Below are 26,816 nucleotides of genomic sequence, written 5' to 3'. Positions count from 1 at the left end.
GTCATTTTTATTGGCATCCAGACTATGCAACTACACTGATTAGCAGTGGCTGAGTGTGTTAAACAGGAAAGGCTTATTTGTTACCAAAAGTTGTCTCTTTTTTGCAAACCCCTGTTACCACACCACTGTTCTTTTTGCATACCTCAGGCATGTCGACAACATTTGAGCTTATTAAACACAAATCGGAATCGAGCGTCATGTGACAGGAGCCAGAAATGCCGCACAAACATAAAAGCCATTAGCCCCCAACCAAAACGGAGGACTTTGGCGGAGCGGTGCGAGATTTGCATGCTAAAGACCCGATTGTTGTCCATATCTCGGTGTTTGATTGCCGCTCTTACTGTGTGGGTCTCTCGTCAAAGATTGACCTCAGATGGTGGGACTTAATCGAAATCTATGCGCATCTAATTTGAATGTGCACTGAAAGAAAGGGGGAGAAACTTTTGCGGAGAAATAGATATAAAATTGAATTTTATTTTAACCTAAAGTATCTTTTAATTAGCAAAATTAAAATATATCTTTTCCTTTACATTATTATTTAAAATGTTTTGGAGTTTCTTACTTTTAAACTTTTATTGACTCAAGGTGAGTTTTTATATGTTTATTTATATTGTTATTTAGTATGTTTTACATTTTTTTTGATAACTGTTAAATATGACACTTGCTTGAATATTCAATCGCCAAACACGGAAATCGTCGATTTACTTGATTTATTTATTCAAAACCAATATTTGCAGTGTAATCAAGTCGTCTGTCTTGCCACTCGAAAGCTCTTTAAAGTTTAAACTGTTGACCCAATTGACGGAGAACTCCTCTCCCATTCATTGAGTTAGGTCAGTTGGCCAGAAATTAGAGTTAGTAGCGGCAAATCTGACGGTTTTTTTGTCTTTTTCTTTGGCCCTCTCAAAGTCAAGCCTCGCCTTTGACCAAAATTGGCGAAGCCGAAAAAAAAAATTGCTTGGAACCATGAAAACATCTGAATTATTTATGGGTTTCGATTTAAGCATAATTTAATCGCTACGCTCCGAGTTCTTCGCATAAATTTACGAGTCGCGGTTAATACAAAACATAACAACATTATTTAGATTTAATTAATTGCTAATTTGAGGAAATTATCATTCATAGTTATGCATAATGAGTAGGGGCCCATCTGCTGACTTCATGAGTTACCAGCCCTGAGTGTTAAATGTCGTCGGGGGAGCTCCATAGACAGCAGCCGGAGTGTGATGAGATGGTGGTGGTGATCCAAAGTGGAGCTTATATCTTCCGTAGGAGGGGGCGGCTGCAAACTGGTAAGCAGTGGGCGGGGCAGCATATCTGGCTATAAACTGTGGTGGCGGTGGTGCGGCAAACTGAACAGGTGCTGCTGCTGCATATTGAACTGGTGGTGGTGGTGCAGCAAATCCTGTGTAGGTAGTAGTAGTGGTGGTCACTGGAGGACCCAAGGAGTATTTGATAACTGGCTGAGGGGCGGCATATGATGTTGCATATTTGTAGATCGCTGGAGGAGCAGGAGCATAATGATCTGAAGCTCCATAGGTAAATCCATGATGAGCATTATAAACCGCTGGAACAGTAATAGTATCAGAAACGGGAACAGCTACTGGAGCAGGAACTGCCACAGGAGTGGGAACAGCTACAGGAGTGGGAACAGCCACTGGAGTAGGAACAGCAACTGGCGATGGAACCGGAACTGGCACTGGAACTGGAACTCCCACGGGAACACCCACATGTGATGGACCATGAAGAAAACTTCCAAGGGCAGGAGTAATGAGACACATCAGAACACATATCAAAGCACTCTAAATATAAGAAAATAATTTGTTACTTCCTAGTTTAAAATCACTTTTCAATCACTTGCTTTTGAAATCTTCAACATTTTTTCACTTTATGCTTTCTTCCGTTTTCGATTTCCGTATTAAGTCACTTCTCGTCGACACTTTCACACGTAATGAATCGATTTTTGTTGACCATTGCAGGTTTATATACCTCGATCCGAGTTGCGTCGATCACATTATGCTGATTTCTGAGGGAGTATGAGGAGGAGTAGGGGTGGGAGGTCTGGAAACTAGAGGAGGCGAAAAGTAAAAACTCCATTAAGGGATCTGCGCACGACGTGCAATCGACAAGCAAATCGTGCGGCAAATGCATGCGACAAGTTTTGCAATGCCCCATCCTCAAGGGAAATTCGGAGGAGGGTACGAATCATCGTCGGTGGTCAAAACTTCAAATCGGGTGATTAAGGTGAGTGCATACTGTTTAAGTCTGTTACTGTTATATAGAATATTTTTATATTTTAAAGGTAATTTTTTAGATGTTTCAAATTCTCTTTTCTAAGGCGCTGACCTAATAAAATCCGACACAGTTTACACAAAAGTAAAGTCCTTAAAGATAATCTTTCATATATGATCCCCTCCGCTATCATTCTTTTTAAAAACCCCTTTCAGACTGTCGAATTTCATGTTGATCATGCATGATTCATCTAACGCCTAAAACAACCCACTCAATGTGTATTATCTTAATACACCCCTCTAATGATATCAACGGCTTAAGCCAGCCCACTTGAAAAGCGATTAGCATGTGCACTTCATTTGCCAAAATCCGTGGATAACATTTATGAATGCACGCGCTGGACTGCAGCAACTTTTACTGCCGCCACCAGCTGCAAAAAATAAAAAACCTGAGAAAAAAAGCAAGCAAGTAGCAAAAGCTGCAAGAAACCCATTGCGATCACGTTCCAGGCACCTTTTTATGCCTTATGACTCTGATTGATGGCCGTTGCCGAAATATAAATGCCAAAATATCACACGCCAGTTAAAAGTCGATTTATTACCGCCGCCAACAAAGCCAGGTTCGAAGCTCTCAATTAGTCGAGAAAAGCCTGAAAGTTGGCATCGTCATTTTCATTGCCTCGAAGCTGCCCGAAAGTGGGCAAACGCGTGCTTGGTACTGCTCCCATAAAATCTGCTCCAGAATCTGTCATAAACAGCCGAAATTCCCGCACGGGTGGCCAATTAAATTGGCTGCCAAATGCGCGACACGCGCTCATCGAAATTGTCAACAAAAAAGAGGAAAACAAGGGAAAACCGAAGGCAGGGAAGCCTGTGAAATTACCATAACAAAGTGGCTAAATCAGAAATCGATATGTTCACCTTCACTGAACCGAAAGCGCGTACTAAAAAGCATGAATTTCCACAAAAGATTTTCTCTTATGCCATACTGAGTGGAGCACACGCCCAGCTCTTGAGCTCGAGCCCCTCGAACGGTTGCCCCGCGATTTCCACCCATTTTCCAGCGATTTGCCACCACCACCGCTGGCAACAGGTGCTCTCAACTTGAAGTCGCATTGTAATGTAATGCGTGGTAAATCGCTGCACGTGTTTGCCAGCGACAAAAGCGAGTTTTCCCCCCTCGGAAAACTTGCTTGCAAGCTCTTGAAGAGTTTCAACTGATTTGGTTCACTCAATTGGTTGTATATTGACTGGAAAATATGCTACAATTATTTTAGCATTGAAAATGTTAGGAATCATTTCCTTTATTAGGAAAATGAATTTATGCATTAGCTTGCCTTTTCATTTTCAATTTTCCTTCAACCTCTCATAATTATTTTTACATTGTGTAATCCTTTCAACCATATTGCTCTTACGCAGTCGTTGAACTCACTGCAAGGACATCCGAGGACCCAGCTGCATTAATAAAATTAAATCGGTTGCAAATCCATCTTACAAATAACAACTAAGTAATTACAAGCGATGGATAAGTGTGGGTTGGTGGTTTCAGCCCGGTTCATGTCAATGCCCTGGTCAAGGTCAGCTGAAAACGTGTGCATTTCCCCAGTACGTGCAGTTCCTGCGGCCATGGATCAGATGTGTCCTGGGAAAGGGCTTGACCCTTTGAAATTAATTTTCCTCGTCCGGAGTCCAGTTTCCCCTTTCCAGAGATTGTGGTTTCAATGCAGGTTTTAATTGCAGGGACCTGTAGGGATGGGACTCGTATCCTGCGAAAGGTCCTTGCCCTTTCTGGAATCACTGACTTGTTAATAATGCAGAGCAGCAGCAGCACAAAATGCAAATCCGATTCCGCTTGAATAATTCAATTAAGCTTAGCATACTTTCAGGCTAACCAGAAAAACTCAAACGTAGAAACGTAGAATTTCGGTACATGAGACTTCCACTCAAACTGAAGAGCGACGGATAAACAAAAGGTGTGTTGCATTGGCGAGGTTGTGGGAAAACAGCTGAGAGTTGCAACTGTGCCATGAGAGCACCTGCCACAAAATGCATCCACTTAGTGTCAACCGACGAGCTCGAATGAATATTCAATGGCCTGGGAGATGTAGGAAGCAGAAGTTCTTGCCCACTTTTGTCTGCGAATCCCTCAAGGCTGTTGCCAAATTATCGCTTGACTAGCTAACGGTACGGTTGGTCTTATAAAGCCATAACTACGACATGGTTTATGATCAGGAGACATAATTTATGCCCAACTGAACTGAGACAAATTAAATTTATAGCTGGGCACAATTGAGTTGTATGGTTGTCAAGGTCGAAGAGCCGCCAACAATGGCTTATTGTTACGGGCAATATGAATTATATTTAGTAAACCCACCCATCACCATAAGATTTTCACTCGGCGAAATAACATTTATTAGATAAAATAGTAAATCGATTTCCATTAAGCCGCCAGGCAAAATATAAATACACGACTTTTCAATTTTCGCATGAATTTGAGTGGGTATATTTTAGTTTTTTTGTTTCAGGATCAGCTGGACGGCTAAAAAGGTAATTAAGTGACTCAATTCACTTCTCAACAGCACTTGAGGTGCTCCAATTTTTCACTTACGAAACTAGGCAAAAAGCATTTAGCCGCGACAGTTGGCCAGGTTTATTAATAAAAAGATATTTCAACGCACTTTTCACTGGTCAACCTGTCGACAGGCGCACGCGTTTGTCGCTTGAGTCTTTCGTCTCTCTGCAATGATAATTGCCAGGGGGTTGGGGGGCAGGTGGGCATGGCAAGGCGTTGCAATAAAACAATTTTTTGAGGAATTTTGTTTTTTCCTTCGAAATTTCAAAACACTCGACGGGATTCGATTTGAATCGAGCGAGTTGCTCAAGTAAAATTAATTTGAAGTGCAATTGAATGCTGAATGGGAGTCGAAAGCGAAGGGGATTGGTGAGGGGTGATTTTGTAGTTGTCTAATTGAAAAACAAACAAGCAGTTCGGTGAGAAATATTTGTGATGCCACAATTAGCAATTCGATCTGGAATCCTTATAAATACTAAGAGAATTGTGTTGCTGCGTAATATTATTAATTATTATAACAGATTAATAAGAATTCATGTTTTTTCTCTTCACATGGTTAATATGTTATTTTTTATGTTTTAAATTAAAAGAAAATATGACTAATAACAACTAAAAAGTAAAAAGAAGTGTACACTTTCCAATATGTTTTAATACACAGACAAAATCGATTGCTAAGAGTAAGCTAAAAAATCGAAATAACAAATTTAAACACTTTTCAAGCGCAAATATTATTCGCCCGTTACTTAAACTTAGTAACATTAGAGTAATAATATCAGAATAATATTTTACATTTTTACTTACTTTTTTGTAATAAAGGTACGTTAAACATTGAACTGAATGATGTTCTGGTAAATATTTTTACTAAAGGTATGAATCCCCATAAGATTTTTGATTTTTAAACCCCATAAATCATAAGATAAAACCTCAATAATATTTGTTTTTAGAGTCATTTATCGTTTATTTACAGAAAGTGTTGAAGCCACAATGCATGGAGTTGCACCATTTTAACAAAATCAACGAAACTTGATCCTTCCTTCAATCTCTCGCTCTCGCCGCCTCCCGTTAGTGGTCCTTACATCTCTAAGTGTCTCTGTCTCTAAGTTTTTATCTGGATGTTTGAGGGTTTTTGTACACAATTTGGGGATTGACCCGATAATTTCTGCCTCTGACTACGAAATGCAAATTCAACACTTTGACGGCAGCAAAATGCGAATTATCCGCTGGATTATCTCACTTAAATGGGGTCGTCAACGGGGGCTAGGATCGATCTTCAGTATTAGATCCTTAGTGCAGGTAAGCTCCGTGTCCGTAGCCGGAGTATCCCAGACCGTAGCTACCGTAACCGCCATAGGATCCGTGGTAGGTGGAGGTGGAGTGCACGGCAGGGACGGCATGGACCAGAGGAGCGGCGTGCACCAGAGGAGCAGCATGGACCACAGGGTAGGCCTTGGTGGCCACCTTGTAGGTGTTGGCATAGGAAGTGGCCACTGGGTGGGCAACAATGGGGGCAGCGTAGCTCTTGATGATCGGAGCGTGGGAGATCACGGCAGGAGCGGCATAAGCCGGAGCCAGAGCGGCACCATATCCCAATCCATAGCCATGGCTGTAGGGCGAGATCACTCCAGCGTTGGCCACGGCGCAGAGGGCAGAGATGAGGGCAATCTGTAAGTAAGTTCCTCTAATTATCTCCATAATCGTGATTATCCTTTGATCCTGGCCTTACCAGTTTGAACATTTTGCTGGTTTTTGGGTTGCTTGTACTTCTTGACTGAAGAGCTGAATGTGTTATGCTTAGACGTCTCAAGTTGCCCTGATATTTATACCCGCAACATGAGAAATATTCTGACAAATCTTGGCCCAAAGAGCGACGGAGAGGGAGAGCAAACACGCCCCTTTCAGCAGCGGCCGAGAGCCGAAGCTTTGTGCATTTGCCGACCAGCAGCAGATCGCGAAAGAGATCAGTCATGCGGCGACTTTGGCTCGTAGACCCACCGCCAACTTGAGCCCCCGAATCGCAGATTTTCATGGAAAACCTCTATGGGCATTTAATTCAATTTGTATACATTTTTTGTCAGCTATTGTTGGCGGCTCTTGCTCTAACGGAAATTTTAATATTTCCACTCATTTTGGCGTGGAAATCAACAATTCTTTTCTAGCGACTTCCAGCTGAGAAAATTCTACTGCTAAATGCGGTTAGCGGTTTGGAATTATTCTTGAGCTCTAAATTGGCTGTTTAGTTACATTTCTTTTGAGAAAACAATATAAATATATATATATATATATATTCGGATTAATATATGCCTTAATATCACCTATAATAATAAATCTACTTTTTAGTCTCTTAAATCCAACTAAAATATGTTTTCCCGTCAAATCACTAACCATTTTCCTTTACGAAAATCCTGTAAGCCTATTAAGCATATCTGTTTTACGATCGCCGGTTTTGTAAATCCTTTCTAAAACCAAAAACACGCACTTGATTATCAATCAGCTGATTGACTGACTGACTGACTGACAGCTCATTACAGATACAGCGATCCGTAGGTGTGGAAAATGCTGCTGCTCGCATGCAAATGATCAATCGGAACTGCCTATCCACGCACCAAATAAACTCAAGTGGTCCATGAAAAATTACTCACTTTAATAACTGACAAACACAAAGTGGAGATTGGATGCAGTTGGTCAGTCGGTGGTGGCCAATGGCTGCCAGCTGGTTCGCCTATATTTTGCATGCATTAATTTTAAACTGATTTGTTATCGGGCACATGGCGTATGCGTAACTTGGGGTGGAAGGAGCGGAATCAATTGGAAACACAAGTAAATCATATTCGCCGCATTTCGAATGGCCTGCCAGATTTCCTAATAGCCATGCTTAATTCCTGGCCAACTTTTGAAATCATATCGAAAAATCAAAAGCCAGAACACGAGGCGTGAAAAGAATTGCAAAACGCTTGATTCGGGCCTTGGAATCAGTGTGTGTTTTGTATCGAAGACTTGTATCAAAGTCAGAGTTCTCACAGGGCGAAACAAAGCCCGACTTAAAGTTTATGGTTCATAAATCAATAAACACTTACGATGGCGACAATTCTTTGGCTTTGACCCTGGGCATCGTTGCTGATTGAACAATCTGCATATCAACGGGGCTTAGAGCAAGTCAAATCTCAAACTAAAACGAACCCTTCACCAAAGTCAACACCTTGTGACTTGGACCCGGGGCGTTATGCAAATGCTAACCAAACTGTCGCATAAATCTAAATCGGAGCTGGCTTGATTGACACCAAACAGGATGCCAAATTGCGTGGCTATCGATCGAACTCGGACTAGCAAAACCAAAATATCCACCCACTCTCTAGTTCGGTTTTGGGTTTTGTGGTGCTGGTTCCGATTGCAGCTGACCACCTAGCTCCGGTGGCCTGTAATTGCATTTTAATGGCCTCCCAATTGCATTCTGTGTGTGTCTGTTGGTCCATTGGGCAACATCCATATACTCAATACTCTCATTCAGATTCGCATTTCCCAAGCGACGCCCAAAATACTTTGATTGCCAACAAATCATTCAAAAGTCGAAATTAAAAGCCGTCAATTTTCCAACTCAACTCGGGCCAACTCAACTCAATATTTTTCCTTTCGTGATTTATGTGATTTTTTTCTGGGGAAAAATAGTCGGACCTGAAATTTGTCTGGGCGAATTCTGGCTAAGGAAATTTCACAAGTCAGCGGAGTCTGGAATTTGGAAAAATAGAGCGAAAGGTGATTAGTTCGGCTTACTTGCATTTGATTAGGCCAGCTGGTGACCGCAAAAGGTTATTATTTAATTTGTTATAGTTTTACATAATTGTCGGTTGGGTGGATGGCAATTTGCATAGCTGACTCCCATCTGCGGAACGTTGGCTGTGACTCTCGAGTGTGGCCAATTAAGTATTAAGTATACCACATGTTGGACGCCACTCGGTCAAGGTCGTGCTTACCCCAGCCTTTGTCACAATGTCGTGCACATTACAATGTGTACAGCAGAATAGCCCCGACAATTACTCGTTTTATAATGATTAATACCAAGAGAAATAGCGACAACAGCCAAGTGCGAAACTGTAACAATGGCCAGCAGAAAAAACAAATCCAATTTGTGATTAGTTAATTACCCTGGAAACCTTTTAAATATGAGATCCAACTACGAGACAACCTTAAGCTTCATGGGCTACTTAGCAAATATGTTTATTTATAATTGTCATGAAAAACGAAGTACCAGTAAGTAACTCAATTAACTTGAGAAAATGTATGGTTAGACTTTCTAATACCAAGATACTAACTAACTATCTTGTTGGGTAACAGCCATAAGGATCGAGTTAAAAATCTATATACATACATACCTATTGGTAATCCCATATAATCGCTTTGTACCCAAATTAGTTCGAGCTGTTTTTTAATGAGCCTGAAATATCATTCCGTGATTATGTTTCTAGGGTACCAATCAACGCTCTGTTTTTCCACCTTCCATAAAGCAAATGTCAGGCAGGCACCGGCTGTGAAAAGCTCTAGAAACACACATACTAGCCAGCAGAGAGCAAAGTTTTCATTAATGGAATTAAAGTGAGCTAAGGTGGATTAACCCCTTACACCCCCCTTTTTCCACCCTTCCTCTTTGGCTACTGCATTGGGCCAGAGCTCTGTTTTACCTTCAGCCAAAGCCCCGAGGTTGGGCCAACAATTATCATTTGCAAAGTTCATTTCGCTTTGAAGTTCTTTTTGTACATTGGGACATTGCGCAATGCGGCTCATGGCACGTCAGGCATTTGTTTTTGTGGCAGAAATGTGTTGTTTTGATCAACCTGCTGCATGTTAAAACTATTTTGGTCACAGATCATTTGACAGCTTCACTGACTGACTGCGTTCGCTCTCTGGCTGCCAATGCAAATAAACCGAAATCTGCTTCATAATTAAGTAGTTAAATCGCAGCTCCAGTTGAGTTGCAACAATAACAAAAAAACAACCAACAACAAAACTGTTGAACAAGTCACGCCCCTTTTGGAGCTCGTAAATTAAAGTTGTGTGTCGCCAAATTGTATGCAAATCGGTTGACTCCCAGTTGCTGAGATTTATGCGAGGGGCTGTCCGAAATAATTCGTTACTCGATTAGTGCTTTTTAATTGAATTTAGTTATCGTGTGGGTGCCCCATTCCCCTTTTCCTCGAAGTGTTTTTTATTCCCATTGTTGTAGATATCGAGTAGATTCTAATGCATCCAATTTGACTTTCACTTTTTGCTGCTGATCTGAGATTGTTCTAGAGCAATTCGGTTACTTGTGTGGTTACTCACCCTGAACTTGTGCTGAAATCAAATTACTGGGCGAGATCCAAGCATGATTGCACACCTGTGAGGGCAGTATCTGTATCTAAATTAGAGGTGGCAAAGCAATCAATCACGAATCATTCTTAGACTGTTCTGGCGCTGTATCAAGGGGCAGTTAATCAAAACATAGATTCTTTTGAGTACTTTCTCTTAACTTTTAGATAGCTTTTATAGATATAGATAGATATAGGTACATATAGATAGATGCAAAAAGATACATATAGATAAATAAAGATACAAATAGGTAGATATAGATAGACAGATTGCCATCCCTAGGTCGCGCTCTATGAACTACAAATCTGCTGATCAAGTTCACTCCGCCTCGGATTTCTCACAGACAAAAGCAGAAATAAGCTGGGAACACCATAAGCGATAAAAAGTCAATTAGACTTAATGATAGCCGCAGCTAAACATTAAATTCATGTACGTAGATTACATAAAAAAAACGAAATAGCTACAAGAAAACAAAACCAAAACGAATTCGATTCGAGAACAACAACTCGAGTTAGATAGACAAACTCCATTCAACTTCGAATTCTGTGTGTAATCAAGGAAGTTGCTGGCAAGTTGCAACCGGCAAAAAAGTTGCCTCTGCGTCGAGTTTTGTATAATTCAGTCATTAAAATTAATAAGACAATGCAGATCACACGCCCCACAAAAACGCGCAGACAGAAAACCCGTCAAGAACTGGCCAAACTAGGCATTTCCCAAACGTTTAGGCCTGCAGGCGGATGTGGCTATTACAGATCTAATTACATGGCGTATGAGCGATTTTCAATGCTGTTTCGGCCAGGTTAAAACTGAGTCACACCGATAAAGTACAGATAAGGCAAGCTAAGTGTCTTGCTACTTTGCAGCAATAATTACAACAAAAATCTAAGACTTGAGCTTTGGTTACTGCAGCTAATTAAGTTGCATGTTTCATGCTGACAACCTCAAAGATACAGATACAAATGCAGACTCGAGTTGAGTTCGAGCTGAGTCCCAGTGGACACAGTCAACTTCTATTAGCCAGACTATTAAAAATGCTAGTCCATTTGTCAATACTCCAATTACTGAGAGATTGTTTAAGGAATTGCGTTAGAAAAGTGGATTACCAGAAGCTCAAGTTCTCCGTGGAATTAAGCCGCAAGACCTTACCATCTCAGGCCAAATTAAAGAGATTAAATAAATTGATTTAAATATTTAGTGAATTCCACGTTGGCTGGCTTTGGCCAAAAATAATTGGTTAATTAACCACTCAGAGGCCTTAGAGGGTTAAATGGAAAGACAAAGCTTAGTTAAACTAATGAAAGCTTGAAGCTCAAGCTTAATTTGAGCAGCAGCTGAAAAGTATGCAATTATTATTCCCAACTTTTCTGACTAAAAACAATTAAATGGTTTGAAAAAGCAAAAAGTCAGCTTATAGCTTTGTTAACTTATTTATTTGTTTGTTTTTTGGTTTTGTGGCTTTTGTATATATGCAGCTAGAAATATTACACCCGGCGGTAAGTGCAAGTCAAAGATTTATGCCAACTACTGCTAAACATTTCTGTGATTTACACTTTGATGCTGGCCAAGTCTTGGGGGCATAAAGACCAAAGTATACCGAATCCAATAACAATGGCATTCTGCAGTGGCTACTGCCAACAATAAGAGCAACTTGGCCAATGATTAAATCGTTTCGGGGCCTGTCAGCTTCTTGTTATGTCTTTCGCTTCTGAACAAGCTCATTGTTGGTTTCTTTCGGCTGCTTTTTTATGTTTGGATTTCTGCTTCGGTTTTTCTTCTTAATTAAATTAGAGCCAAGGTCGCCTCAAATGGGCTGGGAATCTTGGCATGTATGGTTAATTAAAATCAAAGTTGGGAAAATAGGCCATATACGACATATGGTGTTTGCCGTTTGGCCTGCGATTTGCGTTGGTGGCACCCAAAAATAGTCGGGAAAACTTTGCCAGGCAGAGAGCATAGAGTTGGTTATGCTAATGCTGTGCCTGGAATGCTGTGGCCCACATCTGGGAGCCAGTCAAGTAGAAGAAGTGAACAGGAACCCGAAGTGGATTGGTGGGTGTGGATTGAGCTGCAGCAGGTATCATTGGTGGGTGGCTGACTTGGGCTTGTTTATTTGCCTATTTGGCTTTCAGCGTCTGATTCAGCCTCGCCTCGGTCCAAGCCGCTCGCTCAGTTACGCCCAAATGGGTCACTAATGAGCCATCTGGGCCTGGGAATATGCTTGAGGAAAAACGCAAAAAACACAGCCAAAAGAAAAAACATACAAATTTTAGATGATGGCTCGATTGTTTGTGCCAATTCTAACGTAAAGAAGCCAATTCCCTTGGTCGAGGTTGTATAAAACTCGAGTGACTTCTTCAACTGCCAACCATTGTTGCAGAGTTCACCCAGCGAAGATGTTCAAAGTTGTGAGTTGCCCCAAATATATATATTATTAACCATATATAACATTAGCAATATTTATTTTCCTTAGGCTTTTATTTTCTGCGGACTGCTGGTGGCCCTAATCCAGGCTCGTCCTAGTTACCTGCCCAGCTACGAGCACGTGGAGTATGCTCCCAGTGTCGTGGGCTATGAGAGCTATGCCCTGCCTGCAGCAGTTTCCCACCAGAGTTCCACGGTCGTTCATGAGAAGCGTCCCTACTGGCGTCCCATTGTGAATCACACTCCGATTCTGAAGACAGCCTATGCTCCTGCCACCTCGATATCATATGCCCCTCTGGGCTATGCTGGCAGCAGTGCGGGATGGTATGAGCCCGGAATCTGGGGTGGAGCTAGTTATCCCAGCATTTACCTCAAGTAGATCAGCACACGCTAAAGGAACAACGAATCTCATGATGCATATTTGCGTTTAATTATTTTCTTTATTTTTCAAAATTTTAATTTTCACCGAATTCGATAAATAAAAGTTCAACTCAATGTAAAATATATCTCACACATGGTTTTATTTCAATAACTTTATTTAATATTTTAACAAAACTAAACGATTCACAGCATTAAGTTAATTATGACAAAAAAATTAATCGCTTTGATAAGAATTAGGAAGAACTTATAAAAATATGAGGTGAAAGTATACTTTTATAAATTTTTGATTGGGAAACAGCACAAATTTCTTTAAAAATAAATGATTTTTAATAGTTAATATATTGAGGAATTTCCACTGCTATTCTTACACACGTTTTAAGATTTTACCAAAAAGTACAATCACTGATTATTAATACTAAATACAACTTCAGCCCTTCTTTTTAAAGCTTCTTTATATAACACCTTAATTTTAAAAAAACACACCGTTTGTTTATTTTTCACATTTAATTTATTATATTTTCGTTTTTGACTTTTTTCAAATTACTTAACAAGGCACAGTTCAAAATCTTTCGTTCTCTTCAACACATTTACCAGGCGCTGGCGGCATAGGTCAGAGGGGCGTGGTGCAGCAGGGGTGCAGGGGCGGCGTAGGAGAGGGGCGCGGAGTAGGCCACCGGCGCGGAGTAGGTCAGAGGGGCGGAGTAAGAGGAGTAGGCTACCGGGGCGGAGTAGGCCACAGGAGCAGAGTAGGCAACGGGAGCCACAGTCTTGACAATGGGGGCGGCAGCCACGACGGGAGCAGAGTGAACAGCAGTGGTCCTGACCACAGGGGCAACCACATCCTCAACCACTGGGGTGCTGTGCACCTGGGTCACACTCTGGTGGGAAACGGCAGTGGGCACACTCTTTACGACGGCACCAACTTTAGCCAGGACGGGCTCCTGGACGACGGTGGTGGTGGCAGGTGCACTGTAGACCACAGGAGCAGCAGCCAGGTGTCCGGGCTTGGCGGCAGCCACGGCCAAGAGAGCAGCGAGAACGAACTGTAAGGGAGAACAATGGTTAGTAATCCAAGCGAGAGGGTGATCCTCCTGGCACGGCCAGATCCTTACCAATTTGAACATTTTGGTTTGGGAGTTGGCTTCTTCGACTTGTGTCGCTGGAAAGGGAGACAGACTTCGAATGTGTTGAGTTGAGGGACTGTCAACGTCTTTTATACTTGAACTTCACTTTCGTGGCTCCCACACTCACGCACGCATTTAGCCGGCTTTTGTCCATTGAGGCGGATACAAAAAGCCATAAGTCGAACGTGCCTGAACGGATTCTGGCCGCTTGTCCCGTGTCTTGGCCATAAACCAGATTATTATTCGTGGCCAATTTCTGTTCGGCTCGCCTTCTCCTTCTCCACCTCTGCTACTCATTACTTCACTTATTTTCGGCCTCGCACTTGTTGCCATACCCACTCTTGGTTTCATTTCACAACACACAGCCACTGCTGCTGGCTCATTAGTCTCACGTACTCGCCCGAAGATCGATTTCTGGTGAGTAGGGAGAATTACTCCATCCGAGATTACTTCTAATTGCGGGACAATCGAAATGTTTACTTCCGACTCGAGTCAAGGCCAGTCATATGACGACAGAAACAAACTTTCATTCAAGAAGCTTTTACTTTAATTCGGGGAATAGATTTAATATGCATTTTGCTAAGTAAAAACTTTGCTAAAAAAAAGATAATCCGTATAAAAGTGGGGCCTATCAGAATGTATATTATTGAATTGCATTTGGCATTTGGCCATTGATATTAGATAAAATATGGGGAAATAGTTAAAACAGTTTGTAAATTCTTATTTTCAGATTATTTCACTGTGTTTTTGGATTAGTTTCAGAGGCCCCATGAAGTTTTTAAAAGAAACTATAATTTTACTACCATCTCACTTTCCAATTTGATCTTCTTGAATGGAAACGCAGATTCTTTACAAAATGCAGGAAACCTCACATATCCAAATCTCATACCAATTCCATCTTCGAACGAAATAAAACCGAATGATACTGTACGTAAATCCTAATCACCATGAAACGAAATGTGTATAAACTAAAATCTAATTAAAATGTGTAGTTTGTACTGTGGTATGGAATAAAAAATATACTGAGACTTAATTTATTTGATTTATTTTTAGTTACCACGAATGAAAGTCATTTTCTTAAGTTTAATGCTGCAAGTAGCCATATTTAAGTCTTAGTTTAAAACCAATTGTTAGGCTAATAAAGGCGAAAATCTGAAACAGAAAAATAAGTTATTTTTACACTGTACACCTTAGTTCAAAAAGTTCCTAAAAAGACTTCTGTTAAAAAAAGGTCTAAATCTAACTTTAATGATTTGAAAAATGCAAAATTGGTTCACCAACTTGTTCTCTTTGATTTAAACTAAACTGAGGAAATCGAAGAATACTAAAAAGTGTTTCAATTTCCATTTAGTCTGATATGCCTCATATGAAATAAAATATCAGTAAGAAAACCCTCGCACTGAAGTAGAGAATTTTACCGAGAAACCTATGTTTGTGTTTATATTTCAATTTAGTAAATCAAGTCTGCACCTGTGTAGCAAGAACACTTGCACCTAAATCTTGAGAACTTTGTCTATAAAAGTGAGAAGTTACAATATTGCAACAGTTATTGCATTTCCAACGCCTCCGCTGACAGCACAAATGGATTACCCGGTGAAAGCGGTAAGGAGACATGGAACCTTCTTTGGAAACTACCTAATTCCCGTATAGATATTGTTTTCCCTTCTCGTGATATCCCACTGTACCAGCGGATATGTTCATGATCGTCACGAGATAGTCAAGCGGTTTGTAAACCTAACCGAGGTGGATCGCGGACTGGGAGGAGCATTGAGTCTAATCCTCAGCCCCATTGCGAAGTTGGCTGAAAGGGCTAACCTTGATATACCCGTTATATCAAATTTCCGCCCTAAGGAAAATTAAAATGAAGGAGAGATTAATGTTAATTAAGGCCTCAGTGTATTCATTTGATTAAATATATTTTTAAACCTTATAATAATCTAATCAGGAACAAAGGATTTGCCATGACGTCTTGGTTAAACGAAATGGCTATTAGAATGCCGAGTTCACTGGCCGGGAATGCTAGCAATTTCAGAACCAGCGGGATGCCAATGCTGTCACTCAACTAATTCTCACCCACCTGCGAGGCGTGTTTCCCGACATATGTATGTCCAATATTTACCGAAGGAATAGGTGCAGCAGGATATAGGTACGTGACAGAGGGCAATGAACTGGGACACATGTAGAATGGAAAACAAGCTAAGACCAAGCTCACACCGGGAAATGTCAAATGTGAAGCCACTTTACAGGGTACCTTTAACTTAAACCAATTTACATTATAGAAAAGGTAGAAATCTGTTATTTTTAAACCAAAAAGATATATTGAAAGTATAAAAGACCATGTAAGGCATATCCTTTAATACTACTCAGATCTCTTTTTCACTGTGTAAACTCTTGAAACTGAAAACTACAACAAGAGTAATGACCTGGATAGAGTAGAAAACACCTTGCACCATTTCAAAGCAAAACATTTATTTATTTTAAATTCGTATCACATAACCGTCCAGCGATGCACACGCATCCTGGTCACCTGGCAGCGGTTGGAGGAGTGGGAATCGGAGAGGGGCTGGTAGCTGTTTTACCACACACCTGTGGCGGTGTAGGTCAGCGGCGAGGAGGCGGCAACCTGGGCGTAGGATGTGGCCAGAACGGGAGCAGCAGCGGCATAGCTGGTATGGACAACTGGAGCAGGAGCTGCATAGGTCTGGACAACGGGAGCAGCAGCAGCATAGGAGGTGTGGACCACGGGAGCAGGAGCGGCATAGCTGACCACAGGAGTGGACTTCACCACTGGGGCAACGATGTCCTCGACAACATGGGCTGAGCTATGGACCACCGACTGGCTCTGGTGGCTCACAGCAGTGGGCACGCTCTTGACAACGGCTCCTACCTTGGCCAGAACTGGCTCCTGGACAATGGTCGTGGCAGCTGGTGCGGCATAGACCAGCGGGGAGGACTCCAACAGGTGACCGGGACGGGCAGCGGCTACGGCGAGCAGAGCAGACAATACCACCAACTTGAACATTTTTGTAAATGGGTTAGGTCTGTATTGACTGATGGGAATGCGAGTGATCGGTTTGAGTTTCTTGCGAGAACTGTTGCTGATTGCCGGGCTGCAGTTATCTTTTTATACAGCAGCCACTTGGCTTTGACCTTCCTCCTGACCACAAAAGTGCGTCACAATTCGAGCCGAAATTAAACCCATATCAGATTCTGGCCAACGATCAATAAGCAATTAGCGTCGGTGGACGGCTCGCTGGAGACAACACAGCTACGTGTTTGAGTACACGGAAAACTGGTAATAGAAAAGTTTATTATTAGATCAAAACATATCAAAAATTATGTCTTTATAATATCTGGTTTATGGTTGACCATTTTTCTGACTAAAGCACTACTTCACTTTTCATAGAGAACGGGGCTATATCATTTTAATAACGAAACATCATTCAAGTGATCATCAAAAGAGTATCACCACTATTTTCTCTGTGTAAAATCAAAACCAAACACAGCCATTAGGCCCCCTTGACTGCCATTAAAGACAGTGATTCCTCTTGCGACTGCATTACTTGCATTTTGAGGGCGTGAGTCATGGTCAACCTGCAGTGCGTGAGTACTTTTTGGGTCTGTGTTGTAGACCCGTGGGTCGGGGATTTCATGCTCTGAAGTGACCAATTGCAAGTCTCATGTTTTATTGTACCAGCGAGGGCAGATTTATACAACTCATTTGGTTTTGACTGCCCTCTGCTCGACTCGTAAATGTTTTAATTAAACCGCTCTTTTTTCTCGCTTTGCAGCGGAGTTGGGGCGACGATGAACAATAATTTTTAACCATATATAAGGCGGCTATTTCGGTTGTCAAATTATCAGTCAACTTTGTTCGCTTCAGCAGCACAACACAGACCAACAAACAAAAATCCTTAAACATGTTCAAATTGGTAAGTTAACTTAAACAGTGACTGTTATTATTACCACTTATCTTACTCCTTTATATGTTATCATCTTTCAGGTGGTGTTGTCTGCTCTCCTCGCCGTAGCTGTCGCTCGTCCCGGTCATCTTTATGAGTCTCCTTTGGTGTATGCCGCTCCAGCTGCCACAACCATTGTCCAGGAGCCAGTCCTGGCCAAAGTGGGTGCCGTGGTGAACAGTGTTCCCACTTCGGTGTCCCACCAAAGCCAGTCAGTGGTCCATAGCTCAGCCCATGTTGTCGAGGACATCGTTGCCCCTGTGGTGAAGTCCACTCCAGTGGTCAGCTATGCTGCTGCTGCTCCAGTGGTCCACACCAGCTATGCCGCTGCTGCTCCTGTTGTCCAAACCTATGCCGCTGCTGCCCCTGTGGTGCACACCTCCTACGCTGCAGCATCTCCTATTGTCTACAATTCCAGCTGGTAATCAGGAGTTCTGGACTTTTGGGGGCTCATGCGAGCGATCTGGATGGTTAGAAAATAGCGATTCTTTTTGTATATAAACGAGTTTAATTGCGAGTAAAATGTGATTGTTAAAGAAAATTATATTTGTTTTTTATTGCTTTTACTAAAGCTGGGCTGAGGCTAACTTAAGGAAACGATATAACAAGGAAAACTATAAATTTGGAAATTATTCGGGTTTTTCTAAAGAAGACACTTCTGAGAATCCTGAATAAAATGTTATGACTAGAAACTTCAAAGTAAAGTTCTATAAAGAGCTTAATCTTAAGTCGTTGTACCTTATAAAAAATACTGCTTTCTGGAAAACCCATAACTCAAAACTCAAAATAAAAAGAATATAAAACAAACTGGTTTTAAACATTTAGGTGTTAAATAATAAAATTAGTAACACTACGTAAAAATGAAACATTTTGGGTAACTAATGTGTTATTATACCCGTTACTCGTAGAGTAAAAGGGTATACTAGATTCGTTAAAAGTATGTAACAGATAGAAGGAAGCGTTTCCGACCCTATAAAGTATATATATTCTTGATCAGGATCAATAGCGAAGTTGATTGAGCCATGTCCGTCCGTTTGTCCGTCCGTCCATCCGTCCGTATGAACGCTGAGATCTCAGGAACTATAACAGATACAAAGTTGAGATTAACCATGAAGGTTCTCGAGGTCCCGGGACAGCGTAAGTTTATTTCAGCATCCTGCCACGCCTACTCTAACGCCCACAAATTACGAAAAACTAAAATCGATGTACAAACTTTGGGTGCCAGCGCATCTTTTAGTGGTACTATTTTCCGGCCACACCCACCCAAACGACCACCAAGCTCAAAAGACGGTTTTCGCATTTTCAAGAAAACGTGATATCTCGGTAACTCTAAATGATAGAAAGTTCGGATTACGAATGTAGGTTTTTATGATGCCCCAAATGCGAATTGCTTTTTTTTCGCCTAAAAGAGCTAGAAAGTTAGGCTTAGGAATATGTATTTAACAGATGCCACTGCAACTTTCCACGAGTTTTCATCTGGCCACGCCCACTGTAACGCCCACGAACCGCGGAAAACTGTGGCGTCTTAAAAAATATTAATATTGATCTTGTATAACTTATTTCTGTTAATATCTATCGATTTACCAAAGATTTTGTTTAAGGTTATAAGGCGTCACATGGGCAGTGACGACTCTATAAGTTACTTAACATGCTTCCTCTGACAATAGGCGGCGCTTGGGTAATTTCCACTATCAAAATGAATATTTTAAAATTGTGTAAAGCAGTAACGGGTATCTTATAGTCGTGGCACTCGACTATAGCGTTTCCTCTTGTTTTTATAATAATAATATTAGTGAATAGTTTCCAAAGGTTTAGGTTTAATTGCAAATTTGAAAAATGTTAAATACTTGAACATTTTTAAAGTATCTCAGTTTCAGATATTTCTTATGCAGATGATAATCATATAAAAGTCAACCATATTAGCTTTAACAAAGCTTCATTCAACTTTAATAAAGTTTAAGTTCTTTAGACCTTAATTTAAGTTCTCGTCCAATGCTCTCGAATTTAGGCCAAATAGTAGACATGAAGCCGTAAATAGTAGCCTCGCACAAAAAGTATTTTCCATTTTCAGTAAACAGCGGATTATGTTGAGCATGAAACATGGATTTATTTACATCAGTCGAAATGTGTAAGAAGAAAAACAAAACAGCAGGGTAGAGAGTGTAAGCATGGGATCGGGATGGGGGTAAGCTGAAGTTGCTAGCCCACGCAATGCCTTCCAGGACCTCGGACGTCAGTCCCTAATTCCTTTAATTTACCAGGATGGAGCCCAGCCATGTCCAGCCCAAGCATTTCCGCCCCAAGGAGATGACAGGAGGGTCGTGTGGAGTGCCGGAGCCGCATAGGTCTTGATGATGGGAGCGGCATAGGTCTTCAGGACAGGAGCCACAATCGGCTGGATAATGTGGGCCGAACTGTGCACCTGGCTGATGCTCTGATGGGAAACGGCACTGGGAACGGTCTTGATGATGGCGCCCACCTTGGCCAAGGCTGGCTCATGGATAATGGCAGGGCCAGCATAGCTGTGGAGCAACGGAGCAGACTCCAGGTAACCCGGACGGGCAGCCACAATGGCGAGAAGAGCGAAGAACACCACCTTTAAGGGGAAAACAGTGATATTAAATCTGGAAAATATAACTTTTCCAACCAAAGATAGACTCACCAACTTGTACATTTTGCTAATCCTTGCGATCCTGGTGCGCTAGCTATTGGCTGAACTACTGAACTGTGGGTCTGTGTTGACGCCTCGCCGAATTGTGTTGCCAGCTCCAAATTTGCAGCAGCTTTTATACTGCCAAAAACCGAGCATGGCCCATGTGCAACCGAATCTTAAATGCAGAAAATACAATAATAATAATTTTGTTGCTTTTTTCCTCCTTCAAGCATCGTTAAGAAAAGCTGAAAAATAACGCCAACGGCAGTGGCAGCGGCACACGAAAAGGGGAGAACTGCCAAAGTTTGCATGTGCAGCAGCAGCAGCAGCAGCTGATTCGCTTTGTCTTCGGCCAGCGTTTTGGCCAAATGGCCCCTCTTGACAACCCCTCCCAACTGACTGGCCAACTGACCGAGTGCTGGCCGGTGGCCACTGCCCACCTAAGACATCGTACCCCATTAGGTTGCAAAAAAAAGACAAAAACAAAAACAAAACGAAACCAGTCAAAATGAAATGTCTGTCTGACTTAGTTGAGCTCGCAAGACGTTGGGCTTTTGGCCCACTCGGGCAGTTGGCCAGCAGCCACCACTTGCATCACTTCAGGCCAATCTCAAGCGTCGCTAAAAATGTGGTTCACACTTGTCATTTTCCTCCTCGAAGTTGACCGTGAAAATTTCCACCGTGCCTGCAACACGCACAGCAGCCACATCAGGCTCAAAAACCCGCCCAAACTAGCCCAAGTTCAATGTAAACGCACTTGCGTGTATCTTTCATGGCCAAAACACATAACTGGCTCTAATGTGCGGGGCAAGGGGCTTGGCGTCTCCGGTCGTTGCGTCTGCGGGAGAAGGCCAATGGAGGCGGCAGTGGTAATGGGTATCGTCATCAGGTTGGCAAAGGAATGTGCGCAAACTCGCTGGCCAATTTGTGTGCCCATCACGTCGGTTCACGGACGCGAAATAAAATGGAAATGAATTTCTTCATATTTTTAGCAAGCCATACAGTTTTTTTTGTTTACTTCTTTTCGCTTTCTGTTTAGAGATGAGTTTGCTGAAAAATTTGATAGGAACTCAAAAAGATTTTAGGGAACTGGTTCAGAAGATATAGAATTTAAATTGGTGAACAAGAAATGGAAGAATGTGTAGTTTAATACTAAAGTTAGTGTGAAAAATGGGTAAATAAATAAGAAATTTATGCTCTTATTTTTTTGTAGATTCAATTTAATGGGTTTTACTCATGTTCCATTTTAATTTTTAGTCCCCGAACTTAGACTGAATGTGTAAGATTATACAGCAATAAAGACTTTTAGAAATCAACTCAGAACCGTAATGTTTCCAGATTCAGATATTTTTTAGGCTCTGTTAAAAGCTGAATACTATTCAGGTTTGCACTTTAAAAGTAAATTAAAAATACTTAACCTATCAAATAAAATCCATCTTCAAATTTCTATATCTTTATCTCATATATCACTGGGCAAGTCCAGCACTCCCTTCCTTTCTCCGCCTCTTTTTTTCGTTTTGTATTTTTCAGGTTATGCTAATCTCGGCCTGCAATTGTCTGGCATAACAATGGCCAGCTAGACGGGCCAGCGATAAAGCACCAGAAGGCACCGAGCCAGCCATATCCACAGCCACATCCCACATAGAATCGCACTCGGGACTGGTCTGGAGTTCCGCTTTTGTGTAATAAGCAAACATCGATTGCGATTGCGCAGGCGCACAGATCACACATACACAGAGGTGGACAGAGGTGGAGTAAAAGGGGTTTAATAAGGATTTGAATTATAATCGAATATCAAGTTTAAGCTTACACTTTTATTTCCAGTAAATGTTTTTATAAATCCTTGTGTCTTTTTTAAATTTGTTTTTTAGTTTTATATACTAAAATGTAATATTATTATAATATCAAAAAAACTAAATGTAGGCTAAAGTACCGTTTATTATGTAAGCAATCTACTAGGAAAGCAAGCAGGTATTAGGGTCCCCTTTTATATTTTCTGCCTACGCCCCTGCCCCTAAGAAACAAACACAACTGTACTTTCAATAGTGTTCAACTCGAGTTGTATTTGCCGCCGTTATGGTGATTTGTCAGCAATTTTTAGCATGATTAATGAATGTTTCGATCTGGCGACATAACCCCCCTCTATCTCCTCCTCCCTGGCTTTGTTAGCCAAAATTCTTGACTGACTTTTAATAGATTTGAGACTATTTCTGGTGAATTCCTAGGCAATATCCGGGCTGTTTTTCTTAACCGAACAACATGTTGTGCCCCAGCATCTGTGGTACATATCTCTCATGGGATCTCGAGTTGTACCGCTCTGGGGGTAATGTACGCCTTATGGCCGGCAGGCAAGTGACAGTTCTGCTGGTGTTTTGGTTTCTTTTTCTGTTTCTGACAGTGCATTGCATAAGACTGGCTACAAGAGCACTAACCACATTAAGAAATTGCCAGGCAATTATCATGCAGGGAACCAGTTCCCCAGGCAAACTCTATTTCGATCGCCTGTTATCGCCGCCGTTTAGCACCAAACTCAATTTCGCTTTTAATTAGAGACATTCGAGTTGATCTCAGACTAAGCGTAATGAACAACAATTAAGCAGTGCTTAAAGATCAATTACCCAGAGGTAAAGCCACACTTGTTGACAGTATTTTAGACGTCATTACTTCTCCGTCTTGTTCTTTCCTTAATTACCTTTATCTTTTCAGTGTTTCCCAGTCATTCAATATTAGCTTCTGATCTGCCATTGTGCTGCTATTGTGATTTTTATACAGGTAATTGGCTGGAAGGTCGGCGCAGATCAGACGGAAGAATATGTGATGTAAGTAGTGTTAGGAATTCATAAATGAGGAAGTATTTGTTGGAAGTCAATTGAAAAATAGGATTTACTGAAGTGTCAGTACAGTTGGAAAATCACGAAAAGGAAAAGTGAATTAAGATATTAATGTTATATGATTTAAATTGTATTTATAAAAAAATACTTTATGACATTGGCATGAAATTCCGCCCAGATGTTATTGACAGTCCTGCCAACTTAAGAAAAAAGAACTTCCGCGAAATGTAAAGCCCGCGAAGTTTAATTTGAAAACTTTTTCTTTCTTTTTTATCAGTAGTTTATTATTATTATTAAAATATCCTTTGCTTAAAACAAACCTAAGATCATAATTAGACTATTTACATACAAATGCAATGATAATGATAGTGAATAAAGATTTTCAATAGTGAATAAAGATTTTCAAATTCCAAAATGAATTAATGAGATAGTTTCACTTGACAGACCAACAAACCTAGTTATAATTAAAATATCTTTAAGCAGATTTACAAGTTAATAAATGTTTGGAGAACAAAAAGCCTCCATGGCTTTTGTACAAAACTGGTCTGCCTACCTTTTTAGCCGCCTTCGAATGCAATTCAAAACTAAGCACATTAACTTGTCCATAAACTTTAAGTACAAAAGCATTCCGCGTTGAGCTCAAAACACCTAGCAAAAGTCTCAAAATTAGTTGACCATTATTTTACGTGAAATTGAATATTTTTGCGTTGTTGGGTTGGCCAAGCCCGATCTGTCGGCTCAACGGTGTAGTTGCCAAACACTCCCGGCTCGCAAATGATCCGACCTGTCCTGTTGGCACAGTTCACTCAGGTGTCAGACCGCTAGACACTCAGAAACTTAGATAGAGTCGGAAACTCTGGCCAGAAGGAGCATTACGCAAATGGCAACCGGTGAGAAATGTGCTGCAGCTGCGGCAAGTAGAGCGGCATATAAAATTCATTTTCATTTGCTTGCTTCCCCTCCTCTCTCCCTGAGTAATTACGTTCAACTTACTCGCAGCTCGAGGTGCCTGCTGCCACTGCCACTCTGGCGGATACTCGACGAGCGCCCAACAGGTGGCCAAGCAAACCAATTGGCCATCGGCCATTGGCCACTCGCTAAGGTCAGATGTGTCCATCAATCGGCATTCTCGGCACAGAAATGGAAGTGCTGCGTCAGCGGATGCCTGACTTGGTTCACAATTTAATTGCAATAACATTGAAAATAACTCGAGATTCCAAGCTAGAGATAATATGGTCTGCGCCGGGGCTCCCACTAACCCACTGAACTGAATCGAACATTTTGGGTGGAGTGCAGCACTCTACGGTTGCAACATGCCCAGTCACTAGTTGCAACCCGTTTATGCCTCAGATGCAATGCTTCCTGGTCGCGATAAGCCAAGCAATTGAATACATTTTGTGCTCTAACTTTTTTTTGGGAGTGCTGACCAGGGACCCCAGCGAAATGTTGTGTAAATATTTACCCCACTAAATGCAAATCATGATTAATTTACGAGACTCCCCCGATTTCCCCTCCTAAGGCTGACATTTCAGCACTTCGCCGTCCGTGTTGCCTGTCAAAATACCAAACGACATTCTAATGAGCTCGTGCTCTCGGCTCGAGTGTTCTAGTTTGCCATGGATCTGAATCTGCTGCTGTTCATGAACTTTTCCAACTGTTGCGATGACAGGGCCCAAATGGAAGCCTTAAATATCACAATCGATGCCAGACAGAATCGAAGCTCAGCAACTGCACTCAAAATAATAGCAGTAAAGATGAGCTTCGAGTTCGATTTTCTTGGATTTTGTAACTTAAATATATAAAAAGTAAGCCACAGTCGTGATTTCATTAATTTTTGAGTATTTTTGTATTAAGATTTTTTGTAGTTGTCGTAAATAACAGAATAAATTTAAACAAAATATATTTATAGTTCTACATTAGTTTTCAGCATTGTAAAGGTTTGTACCATAATTCGAACTCTATTTTTCTAAAAATGTTTAGCCAATAACTTCTACAATAAATAACAATGTAAACAACCATTTATACATTTAATTTTCTGGAGATTTTACCAACAAAAATTATAATTTTTTCGTTATAAAATACATTTAATTTTTATTGGTAAAATCTCCAGAAAATTAAATGTATTTTATAACGAAAACTAACCCATATCTAAGATAAACTTTCAATTTCATCTATTTCAAACCCCCAGACTTTAAAATATTATCAAAAATTCTTTACAAATTTTTATAGTTTAGTTTTCGATTGCAGCCTTATGCTATACGACAGCAATCTATAGATCTTGATTCTCTCACACTCAAAAAAACAAGCTAGTTTTTATGTTGGCACATTCTCAGAGCTAAAGATAACATAGACATAGCCAGAGTCAACTAATTTCCACGACAGAAAAAAATCTGCAACAATTAAATTGGCAAGTGTGAATTTCCGTTGACCAAGAAACAAAAACAGAGGAGGCCAAAAAACAAACAAGAAAAAAATGCAGAAATGCGATGCTGTAAAACCAACAGCAATTTGCGGGCCAAAACTGCGAGTAGTCAAGGTCGCAGCGGGCAAATGTAACACTGGCATAAATTATGCTACTAACTATATATATATATATATATATATATACCAGTACAAATACAGAGACAATTTGCAACTGCTATTGGTCTAACGGTACGAGGGTATTGCAAGCGCAAATTGCAACGAAGTTGCAGCAGCAGCATTATTGCCGGCAGAAGCTGCAACATTACAATTACCACTGCCAATTGCAGCAGACAAGCATCGAGAAAAGAACGGCGACAATCGCTGGGATATTCTAGTATAAAACTTGCTTTAAGAATTATCAAAAAAAAAACACATAGACAACCTTAAGATAAGCTTTCTGAATGAACACATAAGCAGTTGCTCTTCAATAAGTTTAGGTACATCAGCAATGGGAAAATGTTGGGAAAGAGGTTAAAATAAGTTAACAAAAATGAATCCATAAGCAGCTACTCTTTTTTGGATTTCAGTTGGGAGTAGTTAAGACTAGATTAAGTATATTCGATATACTAGATTTAGTATATAAATACCTATATAACTCGATAAATATAGGATACCTAAAGCCATTCTACGAACACATGTATATTTTTATCGTTTATCGTTAATCATTATCATAAGCTTGTACGGTATTCATTTCAACAGCACTTTAGCATACTTAAGTATGATAATAGGGTCAGGAACTTTAGGTTCTAATTGGTTCTAGTATCTAATAAATGGGGTGTTTATTTTTCAGATCCCATTGAAGCTGAAGTAAGAGCATCCCCATAGCCACATAACCTGC

At 40.9% G+C, this 26,816-nt stretch overlaps 8 protein-coding genes across 8 annotated transcripts; 3 read left to right on the top strand and 5 right to left on the bottom strand.

Annotated features, from left to right (window-relative positions):
* Positions 1 to 981: 981 nt before the first annotated feature.
* On the bottom strand, positions 982 to 1,945 carry LOC108114259 (extensin). The gene is made up of 2 exons (XM_017225156.1): positions 1,862 to 1,945; positions 982 to 1,802 (listed from the first exon to the last, which is right to left on the bottom strand). Exons 1-2 carry the CDS (start codon positions 1,877 to 1,879, stop codon positions 1,167 to 1,169), a joined length of 654 nt encoding a protein of 217 aa, XP_017080645.1. The 5' UTR covers positions 1,880 to 1,945; the 3' UTR covers positions 982 to 1,166.
* A 3,791-nt stretch (positions 1,946 to 5,736) lies between these two features.
* On the bottom strand, positions 5,737 to 6,581 carry LOC108114270 (cuticle protein 65). Its single transcript, XM_017225167.1, has 2 exons — positions 6,527 to 6,581; positions 5,737 to 6,465 (listed from the first exon to the last, which is right to left on the bottom strand). Exons 1-2 carry the CDS (start codon positions 6,536 to 6,538, stop codon positions 6,088 to 6,090), a joined length of 390 nt encoding a protein of 129 aa, XP_017080656.1. The 5' UTR covers positions 6,539 to 6,581; the 3' UTR covers positions 5,737 to 6,087.
* A 5,903-nt stretch (positions 6,582 to 12,484) lies between these two features.
* On the top strand, positions 12,485 to 13,068 carry LOC108114277. Its single transcript, XM_017225174.2, has 2 exons — positions 12,485 to 12,548; positions 12,614 to 13,068. The coding sequence occupies exons 1-2, from the start codon at positions 12,537 to 12,539 to the stop codon at positions 12,941 to 12,943; spliced, it is 342 nt and encodes a 113-aa protein (XP_017080663.1). The 5' UTR covers positions 12,485 to 12,536; the 3' UTR covers positions 12,944 to 13,068.
* A 366-nt stretch (positions 13,069 to 13,434) lies between these two features.
* Positions 13,435 to 14,122, bottom strand: LOC108113900 (cuticle protein 16.5). Its single transcript, XM_017224606.2, has 2 exons — positions 14,058 to 14,122; positions 13,435 to 13,988 (listed from the first exon to the last, which is right to left on the bottom strand). The coding sequence occupies exons 1-2, from the start codon at positions 14,067 to 14,069 to the stop codon at positions 13,533 to 13,535; spliced, it is 468 nt and encodes a 155-aa protein (XP_017080095.2). The 5' UTR covers positions 14,070 to 14,122; the 3' UTR covers positions 13,435 to 13,532.
* A 1,514-nt stretch (positions 14,123 to 15,636) lies between these two features.
* Positions 15,637 to 16,010, top strand: LOC108114287. The gene is made up of 2 exons (XM_017225184.2): positions 15,637 to 15,671; positions 15,720 to 16,010. Exons 1-2 carry the CDS (start codon positions 15,651 to 15,653, stop codon positions 15,927 to 15,929), a joined length of 231 nt encoding a protein of 76 aa, XP_017080673.1. The 5' UTR covers positions 15,637 to 15,650; the 3' UTR covers positions 15,930 to 16,010.
* Positions 16,011 to 16,521: 511 nt separating this feature from the next.
* On the bottom strand, positions 16,522 to 17,150 carry LOC121530015 (pupal cuticle protein G1A-like). Its single transcript, XM_041818333.1, has one exon. The coding sequence runs from the start codon at positions 17,089 to 17,091 to the stop codon at positions 16,645 to 16,647; it is 447 nt and encodes a 148-aa protein (XP_041674267.1). The 5' UTR covers positions 17,092 to 17,150; the 3' UTR covers positions 16,522 to 16,644.
* A 784-nt stretch (positions 17,151 to 17,934) lies between these two features.
* Positions 17,935 to 18,572, top strand: LOC108114269 (pupal cuticle protein G1A-like). Its single transcript, XM_017225166.1, has 2 exons — positions 17,935 to 18,001; positions 18,073 to 18,572. Exons 1-2 carry the CDS (start codon positions 17,990 to 17,992, stop codon positions 18,454 to 18,456), a joined length of 396 nt encoding a protein of 131 aa, XP_017080655.1. The 5' UTR covers positions 17,935 to 17,989; the 3' UTR covers positions 18,457 to 18,572.
* Positions 18,573 to 20,113: 1,541 nt separating this feature from the next.
* LOC108114275 (neuropeptide-like 3) lies at positions 20,114 to 20,783 on the bottom strand. The gene is made up of 2 exons (XM_017225171.1): positions 20,694 to 20,783; positions 20,114 to 20,627 (listed from the first exon to the last, which is right to left on the bottom strand). Exons 1-2 carry the CDS (start codon positions 20,703 to 20,705, stop codon positions 20,286 to 20,288), a joined length of 354 nt encoding a protein of 117 aa, XP_017080660.1. The 5' UTR covers positions 20,706 to 20,783; the 3' UTR covers positions 20,114 to 20,285.
* Between the last annotated feature and the right edge of the window lie 6,033 nt (positions 20,784 to 26,816).

Source organism: Drosophila eugracilis, unplaced genomic scaffold (assembly GCF_018153835.1).
Source record: "Drosophila eugracilis isolate 14026-0451.02 unplaced genomic scaffold, ASM1815383v1 contig_2154, whole genome shotgun sequence".
Classification (NCBI taxonomy): Eukaryota; Metazoa; Arthropoda; class Insecta; order Diptera; family Drosophilidae; genus Drosophila; species Drosophila eugracilis.
The sequence above is the reverse complement of the archived record's forward strand: the minus strand, read 5'-3'. Positions and strand labels throughout refer to the sequence as shown.